Source organism: Guillardia theta (genome assembly GCF_000315625.1).
Source record: "Guillardia theta CCMP2712 unplaced genomic scaffold GUITHscaffold_14, whole genome shotgun sequence".
NCBI classification, from domain to species: Eukaryota; class Cryptophyceae; order Pyrenomonadales; family Geminigeraceae; genus Guillardia; species Guillardia theta.
This window is the reverse complement of record NW_005434660.1, coordinates 834,475-843,529: the sequence shown is the minus strand read 5'-3', so window position 1 is coordinate 843,529 and position 9,055 is coordinate 834,475. Positions and strand designations below refer to the sequence as shown.

General features: G+C 53.2%; 2 protein-coding genes across 2 annotated transcripts; one reads left to right on the top strand and one right to left on the bottom strand.

The window, feature by feature from the left end:
* Positions 1-848: 848 nt before the first annotated feature.
* On the top strand, positions 849-1,713 carry GUITHDRAFT_103863 (hypothetical protein; the record flags this gene model as incomplete). Its single annotated transcript, XM_005837560.1, has 3 exons — positions 849-928; positions 979-1,173; positions 1,287-1,713. The coding sequence occupies 3 exons, from the start codon at positions 849-851 to the stop codon at positions 1,711-1,713; spliced, it is 702 nt and encodes a 233-aa protein (XP_005837617.1).
* A 2,247-nt stretch (positions 1,714-3,960) lies between these two features.
* On the bottom strand, positions 3,961-8,695 carry GUITHDRAFT_161847 (hypothetical protein; the record flags this gene model as incomplete). Its single annotated transcript, XM_005837559.1, has 12 exons — positions 3,961-4,039; positions 4,080-4,730; positions 4,787-5,300; positions 5,350-5,440; positions 5,485-5,560; positions 5,597-5,679; positions 5,744-5,851; positions 5,894-6,060; positions 6,117-6,455; positions 6,534-7,125; positions 7,230-7,315; positions 7,436-8,695. The coding sequence occupies 12 exons, from the start codon at positions 8,693-8,695 to the stop codon at positions 3,981-3,983; spliced, it is 4,026 nt and encodes a 1,341-aa protein (XP_005837616.1). The 3' UTR covers positions 3,961-3,980.
* Between the last annotated feature and the right edge of the window lie 360 nt (positions 8,696-9,055).

Here is a 9,055-nt window from a genome sequence, read left to right as displayed (position 1 = left end):
GTTCTCGTAGGGTCGTGTGCGAATTCACTATATAGTCACAAACGCCGTAGTCGGGATGCTATCCGTCCGTCGTGACGTCGCAGATCAGAAGGGGCGGATGTTCCCCGCTTAATGAGGTAGAAGCATGTACCGCCGTCATGCCTTGCGCGGCCAGGCGCCTGTTTCAGTTTGTATTGAAGCGGGCCGTAACTATATTTTTTGAAGATGCGGTTGACAAGGTTGTTGTTCACGAGAGGGCCAGGTGCCAGGTGCATGCAATAGGAGCGCTAAAGCCGATGAGGTGGCCCGGTGGTGGTGGTGGTGGAGGAGGAGGAGGAGGGGAGGGGAGGATATTGATTATGTTGATCATGTAAGTGTTGATGATGATGATAATGCCGATATCGATGTGGAAAATGGAGATAATGATGAAGACGTTGATCGAGATAAGGATAGAGGGGTGATGACAAAGATCATACCCATGAGAAGAACGAGAGCAGGAAGAAGTCTGCACGCATTTTTTATGACGAACTTAGCATATTTGACTTGGCATGGGAAAGGATCGATGTTGATTGATGTCGATGCAACATGGTGTTAATTGAGAGCCAGGAGGTCAGGTTAGAGAGAGGAACATGTAAGGAAAGGAATGAGGCACTTGATGTGCAATACAATCCAAGAGGAGTAAGAAAGCGTTCTTGCGCGATGTTTTCAATCTGCGATTTTTTCCATCTGTTGCTCCATGTTTTGTAAGCATACAGCAGGAGTTCCCTCCCCCAGCCAAGAAGATCAAGTCACTCCTCCTCCTCCCCCTCCTCCTCCTCCTCCTCCTCCTACACTGCTGTCACTCGGCATCCTTTGTGCCATCTGTCAGGATGGAACAAACCGGGCAGGAGGGCGCCATCGTGTATGAGTGTACCAAGTGCAAAGCTGCGTTCCCCTCAAAGAATCAACTGTACGCTCCCCCATCCTCCTGCTCGTCGTCGTGAAAGCTTGCTCCCGCAGATTCAAGCACATCCGGACGACTACATGCACGAGCAAGGAAGGAGAGGAGGAGGAGGAGGAGAAGCGGGAGCAGGAGGTGGTCATCTACGTTGTAGGAGGAAGGGATCGTGGCAACACGCTGGGCGTGGTGGAGATTTTCTCCTCTCGCAGTGGAACGTGGGAGAAATATCCGCATATGTTGGAGCAGCGAGGAAGGTGAGGGGGAGGTTGGGGGGCGGGAGCAGGAGTAGTAGTAGTAGTAGGAGGAGGAGGAGGAGGAGGAGACGGGCACTTGTACTTACTATGCTCTTGTCCTGTTCCGCTTTCAGCCATGGGGTGGCAGCAGTAGGTCAAGAAATTTTTGCGTTTTCGGGTGGAGGGATCGAGTCAAACTTGGGGACTTGCGAGAAATTTGATCCTAAGGAGAGAGAGTGGAAGTTTGTTGCTCCGATGCAGACGAAGGTGAAGACAAGACTTTTGTGGATTTTGATGATGGTGGAGACCGGGGAGGAGATGGAGGGAGATGGAGATGATGATGATGACGACGACGACTATGACGAGGACAATTTTGTTGTTGCTGCTGCTGCTGCTGCTGCTGCTGTGGTTGCTGCTGCTGCTGCTGTGGTGGCTGCTGCTGCTGCTGCTGCTGTGGTGGCTGCTGCTGCTGCTGCTGCTGCTGCTGCTGCTGCTGCTGTTGCTGTTGCTGTTGCTGTTGATAATGATGATGATGTTGATGATATCAGCGGCACGCACTAGCTGCTGTTTCGGATGGGAGACGAATCTTTGCGAGCGGGGGATGGGAGGATGGATCGAAATGTACCCCCACGATGGAGTCCTACGATCCGCAAGAGGTTTCCTGCATTTCTCCTGCTGCTCCTGCTCCTGCTCCTGCTCCTGCTCCTGCTCCTGCTCCTGCTCCTGCTCCTGCTCCTGCTCCTGCTCCTGCTCCTGCTCCTGCTCCTGCTCCTGCTCCTGCTCCTGCTCCTGCTCCTGCTCCTCCTGCTCCTCCCCCCCTCCCCCGCCCCCCGCCCCTTCTTTCATCGTGCATAGCATGTTCGACTACGCAGCATCTCAGCGCTATTATAGGATCGTTGGTCCCGCTGCGCCGACATGCTCGTTCCCCGTCGTCTGCACGGCATGACGCATGCCCGAGGCTCCATCTTCGTGTTTGGAGGGGTGAGGGCAGGGGAGGGAGACATCGATGTTGTGACCCAGCAGCGCAGGCAAGCGACGACAAGTACGAGATCAAGGTTCTGCCGCGCCCCCTTCCTCCCTCCTGCCTCCTCCTTTCTGCCTCCTGCCTCCTCCTCTCCCTTGATTCCCATGTCTCCGATTTTTGTCTCCTTGCCATTCTCTCCCTGTTCACTGGGATGGTCACTCAATCCCCTATGCTCCCTCCCTCTTCTCTTCTCTCCCTCCCTCCCTCCCTCCCTTCCACCTCAGTCGCCTTCTCTTCCTCCTGCTCCTTCTCTACCTGTACTGTCCCTCGTCCTCTCCGTCCTAACGAGAGTACTCTCAGAGCGCGGAGGTTTATGACATTAGCAAAGACAGCTGGTGCTCCTTGCCAGACATGCCCGTCGCTTCCTACGCTAGTGCCGCAACCCTCGGTTACACCATTCCCCTCCCTCCTGCTCCAGCTCCAGCTCCAGCTCCAGCTCCAGCTCCAGCTCCAGCTCCTGCTCCTGCTCCTGCTCCTGCTCCTTCTCCTGCTCCTGCTCCAGCTCCAGCTCCAGCTCCTGCTCCAGCTCCAGCTCCAGCTCCTGCTCCTGCTCCTGCTCCTGCTCCTGCTCCTGCTCCTGCTCCTGCTCCTGCTCCTGCTCCTGCTCCTGCTCCAGCTCCAGCTCCAGCTCCAGCTCCTGCTCCTGCTCCTCCTCCTGCTCCTCCTCCTGCTCCTGCTCCTGCTCCTGCTCCTCCTCCTCGTCGTCGTCGTCCTCCTCCTCCTCCTCCTCCTGCTCCATTCCTCTTCCTTTGCACTTGTCACTAGTACTTGCTTCTTCTCTATCGTCAGTGAATTTTGAGTGCAGGCGACAAGATTTTCGTCTTTCTATGGGGCAAATCCGTCCTGCATTTCGACACAGAGCAGCGCGTGTACACCAAGGTCTTGAAATTCAACATGAACTGGGTTCTTGACTTCTCTTGCTCCTCCTGCTCCTCCTGCTCCTCCTGCTCCTCCTGCTCCTCCTGCTCCTCCTGCTCCTCCTGCTCCTCCTGCTCCTTCTGCTCCTGCTCCTCCTACTCCTGCTCCTGCTCCTGCTTCTCCTACCCATTTTTCGTTCCTCCTCTACTTCCTCAAGGTCTGCAAGCTCCCTCTGGACGAGTGGTACGGCTTCGCCATTAGCAGCCATGCGCAGAGGTTCTGCTTCCTCCCTCGCCCAGTCCCTCATTACGTCTTGACAGAGCCTTTCTCATCGGAGGAGCGACCAAAGGCAGATGGACGAACCGAGGGTGCAAGCGCTACCCCTCCCTCTCGCTTTCTGAATGCTTCGTCCTCACCCCCCTCCTGCTCCTTCTCCCTGCTCCTGCTCCTCTTCTTCCTGTGCTGCTGCTGCTGCTGCTGCTGCTGCTGCTGCTGCTGCTGCTGCTGCTGCTGCTGCTGCTGCTGCTGCTGCTGCTGCTGCTGCTGCTGCTGCTGCTGCTGCTGCTGCTGCTGCTGCTGCTGCTGCTGCTGCTGCTGCTGCTGCTGCTTGCATCTTCTTCCCCCCCCTCCCACCTCTCCTCTGAGCCCTCCTCTTCACCTTGGGCATCTTGCTTCTACCGTCGCTCATTCCTCCATGGCGCAGGTTTGTTTTCGACGCGCGCACATCATCATGGGAGGAGCTACCGAGCATGGGAGCTGTGAGGAGAAGATGCTGTGCTGTTGCCGTGGAAGCGAATGGCCCAGGAGGCAGATGAGGAAAGAAATTATGATGACGAAGGCGATGATGATGATGATGATGATGATGAGGAGGAGGAGGAGGAGGACAAGGGAGGAGTGGAGTTGGGAAAGAGAAGTTAACAATCGTTGAGATAAGTGGGGATTCAATCTACATACAACACCATACCACCATCTCCTCCTCTCCCTCCTCTCCTCTCGCTGCATCACCTGCCCCATCTCAGTACTCGCGCCCCCCGTCACAACTCACGGGAGGGCATGGTAACTGAGAACTTGTCCCCGACTCTCAGCTTCTCGTCAATGCGAACAATCCTCGTCCTCTCGTAGCCTTGCGGGAGGATCGCGATGAAAGGCCCTTTGACCCCGTTGTGCTCGAGTATCCACTGCTCTCTGGGAGGAACGATGTACAGTGACGTCACCATCTCCACTGGTGGTGGGCGAGAAGGGACGGAATTGAGGAAGTGCTGCTGCCGGGGGGGCATCTGAGAGTTGAAGATCATCCCGGACTGCAGCTGATTCTGCTGGAGCAGCCGCTGAGACTCCGCAATCTTCCGCTGGAGCTCGAACTGGAACCGCCTTGCTCGTGCTGCCTCGTCGTTGGCTCGTTGGATCCTCTCCGCCTCCTCCCTCGCTCGCTTCTCCCGGTTTGACCACTCCTCCCACGCCTCCTCGATCTCCTCCTTGGAGAGCTCAGTGTCTCGCTCCACCAACGAGTCTGCCTCATGGTAGCCCACCATCCACTTGGGCGAGATCTCAGTCATAATGCGAGCGAGGACCACATCCTCAGGAGGCAGACTGCTCATATCGAAGAGCTTCTTCCGTTGCTTCGGTGAGTTCTCGTCGAGGTCTTCTACCCCCGGCCTGCCTCCTTGTCTTCCTTGTCCTCCTTGGCCGGCGCTTCCTGCTTCGGCGTGTTGGTCGCCGTGTCGAGTGAGTCAAACGAGTCGGCAACAGGACCTGGCTTGAACTCCAGCAAGGCCTTCAGCTCATTGTCAGTGAAGAGCCTCCCTGTTTCCTCCGAGTCAACGACGCGGGATGCCAGGGCTTGTTTGGTGATCTGACGCCCGTAAATCTTTTGCTCCATGGTACCATGCGCTAGCAGTCTGTATACGTAGACCTCTTTCTCCTGTCCGAGCCTGTAGGAGCGAAAGATCGCTTGCGTGTCGAAGCTGGGGTTCCACGACGCGTCCATCAGGACGATCCGATTGGCGGAGAAGAGGTTGATTCCTAGGCTTCCTGCACGGGTAGAGATGAGAAACAGCCTTGCCTTCTTGGTCGCATTGAAGTTCTCAATGTCGCTCTGTCTCTTGTTCCCCCCAACAGATCCGTCAAGGCGATAGTAGTCCCTTCCCTTCCGCCATGGTCTGTACACTCCCTTAGAATTCTTGAGCCCCTCTCCCCTTTCGCCAGCCATCTTAAGCATCTCTTCGATGAGATCCAAGACCCCCAAGCTCTGAGAGAACACTAAGACCTGGCGATCGAGTCACTTTCAGTCCCTTGAGATTCAAGAAGGTCTTGACCTTGTCTCCCATCTCGCAGGTTTCATTCAGGAGGAGCTTGAGGAACAAGAACTTGCCCGTTGCCTCAGGTTCGATCTGTTCAACTGATTCTCTGCAGACAGAGATTCAGCAGTGGATGGAAGATTTGTCTTTCACCTGAAATCGTCCCACCACAGTTTGTTCCTATCTTCCTTTGAACTTGAGCTTTTTACAGGATCTGGGATGAGTTGCTCTGAGAAGAATGATAATCAACAGTCATTCGAGCTACCTTCATCTGAAAGAGACGATCTTGATCTCTTCGATTTCGATCTTTTCTTCGGCTTGCCACCACTGCTACTTTCAGTGCTGCTGCTGCTGGCGCTGTCCCATCCAACTTTAGAATTCAAGACGTGGACATTCATAGACAAAAACTAACCTCTCCTCATCCGACCAAACAATAAAATCCTCCATGGAATCATAATCATCTTCCTCCGCCTTCTTCTCCATCTCAAGCACCTTGGGGTTGGTCCAAACTTTGGATAGGCTGGATTCTAGTTAAGAGGCGCATCGAAAAAATAATCGCAACCTATGGTAGGCTTCGAATAGACGGACTTTTGATGACAACCCTCCTGTTTCCGGACTTTCCATAGAAAGCACGTCCGACAAGTACTTCTGATACAGATCAGATTGGAGTTTTGAAAGTCTGATTGCGATAACGAATTCGTACTTCTTGCTGAGGAACGGAGCAAGGACCTGCAATCTACCGTCAATTGCTAGGAATCAGAGCAGCACCGGACTGTGAAACTCACCTTAAAGTCCGCTCGGTCCACACAACACTTGAGGAGGCTGTGAAGGATGTGGGATCGTTTCTTCATCAGCTTCACCTCGTCTGGTTGCGCATCTATACACTGTCCGTGGAGAATTGGGTTGACAAAATCTCGCTTGAAGGCGTTTGACTCTCCCAGCAGTCCAGGGCGTACAAAGTCAACCATGCAGTGGTACTCTCTCAAGTTGTTCTGCAGTGGTGTGCCAGTCAACACAATCCGTCTCAGTGTGCTAATATCTCGCACAGTCGACGAGAGGCCTGAATCTTCATTCCGTAGCACGTGGCCCTCGTCGCAAACGACAGCCCAAGGCCCCGGCTTAAGCTAGAATGTCCAAGGTAGACCGAGAGGAAACGAATCAGGAAAAAGGGAAATTGAGTGTCAAAAAAGCAGGACACTTACCAAGCATTCCGCAAGTCGCTGTTTCAATTTCACGCTTCCCTTCCCTCTGACGTTCTTCCCAAGAGCTAGATTTCGAAATTGTTCGTACCCTATCAGCATCACTCCTCCTTCTTCCATCCACTCTTCTATGTAAGCCAGCCTAGCCTTGTTCTGACATCCAGCATCCATCAACACGCGTACCGGCAAAGACATGCTTGGAAGGATCCATTTCCTGAACTCCGCCTCCCAGTTTCTCAAGGTGTTGACTGGCGTTAGAATCAAGATCGTCTTTTTCTTGCCCTCTTCTGATTTAGACACCAGAGCCGCATAAAGGACACATATGACCTGCAACGTTTTGCCGAGCCCCATACAGTGAGCAAGGATGCAACCCTTCCCTTCCCTCATCGTCGTCTCCCACATGAATCGCACCCCGACCCTCTGATGCGCCTGCAACTCTTCGTATAGACAAGAAGGAAGTGCGACGTCTTCCTCCCCTTCCCTGCATGCCTTGAGCACGAGAGGAGCTCCAACATTCTCAGCAGATTCTTCTCTCATCTCTTTGCGCATTTGATCGGCTTTCTGACCTTCTTCAGCCGCTCGAATCATATCGGTGCTGGGCAGAGAGTCAGGCTGTATTGGCAAGGGGGCAAGAGATCAAGGAATGACTAAGAGAGGAGAGCGAGGGAGGGTACATGGAGAGGGGAGGAGCACTCTTACCTGAGCTGGTGTGGCTTTCGTAATCTCCTCCTCTTGATGGGCCGAGAATTTTCCTCTTTGTTTTGCTTTGAATCTGAAGAATCCTCCTGCTGAAAACATGTCACGGGAAGGTTATAATGGGGATGGAGCATCCAGGATCGGACCTCAGACTCTTCATCAGAGCTTGACGAAGTCATTGATGCTCTTCTCTGCACTTTCTTCTGCACCTGCTTCCCCTGACTTTGATCTTTTGCCTTGTTGTTGGCCCCAACCCCAAGTTTTCGGGCTTCTGACCTCGTGACCCTTCCACTTGTCGTGGAGAGCTCTTTTTCCGCGACCATCATTGTGCTTTCAGCATCACTCCAAGAGTCTGACGAACCAATGGACTCCTCATTTGCCGAAGATTCACTCTCTGACTCGACAACGGCGCGCCGCATCTTGTTTGTCCCATTCTTACCTGGTTTGCACTTCTCACATCGCCAACTGTCTGACAATGTCTTTGTTTCTTCTACTTTGGCACATGTCCTGTGCCAAACTTTATCACACCCTTTGCAAACGAGCAATTCCGCATCATTCTTGATTTTACATTTGAAGCAGACTTTGGAACTGTTCGATCGTTCAGAGTCCGTTTTCTTCTTGTTTTGCTGGTTTCTTTCAGACATCGACTTTTTCTGGCCTTTCTTTTGCAAAGTTTTCCCTCTAGTACTTTTTCTTTCATTTCGTTGCAAATCTAAGTCATCATCTTCAGTGTCATGGTAGTAATCGTCACCAGATGACGAGGCTGCGTTTGCTTGTTGCTGTTTGCTTGAACATTCATCGATTGCGTCAGCCGGTTTGGCACTGTTTGGATTCACTTTCGATGTTTGATCATCGCCTGATGCAGAGACATCACAGGGCTGTGTTTGGTTTTCTTTCCCATCTTCTTTGTTGGAGATCGCAGTCCTTGAAGTTGCAGCATCAATCTTACATGTCTCGTCCAACACATTGCTGTCATCATCCATTATCACGACATCCTCACTGTCTTCAGCTTCATTCTCGGAGGATCCTTTCGATGCTCTTGCACGCTCTCGCTTCAATTCTTCCATCGTCTCCGTGGGGTGCAGGTACGTCAACTTGTTCCTGGAGTGAAACTTCCCACATTCATCGCACATGAAGACGTCGCATATTTTACAGCGGCACACAGCGAAGTCCTGTTGGACGCACATGTCACACTTGCGTTGACCTTCCATACTCCCAGCAGACTCGTTCTTTGACTGCTTCACCGACACTTTTGTAGCTCGAGAAGGAAGCTGCTCGCTTGCTGTCTGATCAGGACTCCCTGTATCCACGGCCATGGCGTCGGCGCCCGACCCTTCTTGTTCCTTATCCTTCTCCGCCTGATCATTCAGACCTCGGCGCGTTCTTCTCCTCTGGCGCTCATCGTCCAGCTCAGCATCACTGTAGTGAGCGACATCGCCTTTGTTCCGGTTGGATCTCCGAATAGGCATCGTAGAGACCGGTCTTTTCCTCTCAACCAAAAATCTTTGTGCTTGACATTTTGCCTGCTCTCCGTCCTGTTCACATTCAATACCGTCATTTTGGACAAGAACACACTTGCCATGCATCTGGACTGATGAGAATCATCTCTCCTCTACTTCTCGCTGCCATGTTTTCGGCTCTCAAATCTCAAGCGCTGTCGAACCTTCCATGACCCTTGCCATCTTATATGCTCTCTCACTTATTCCTCCCTCGTCGACATTGCTCTGGTCTCAATCTCTGCATACATCTCGGTGTTGGTCCCTCTCTCCTTTCCCTCTCCCCTCTCCCCCCTCCCTCCTTGCTCCCTCCCCTCCCCCCCTAAGCGCATG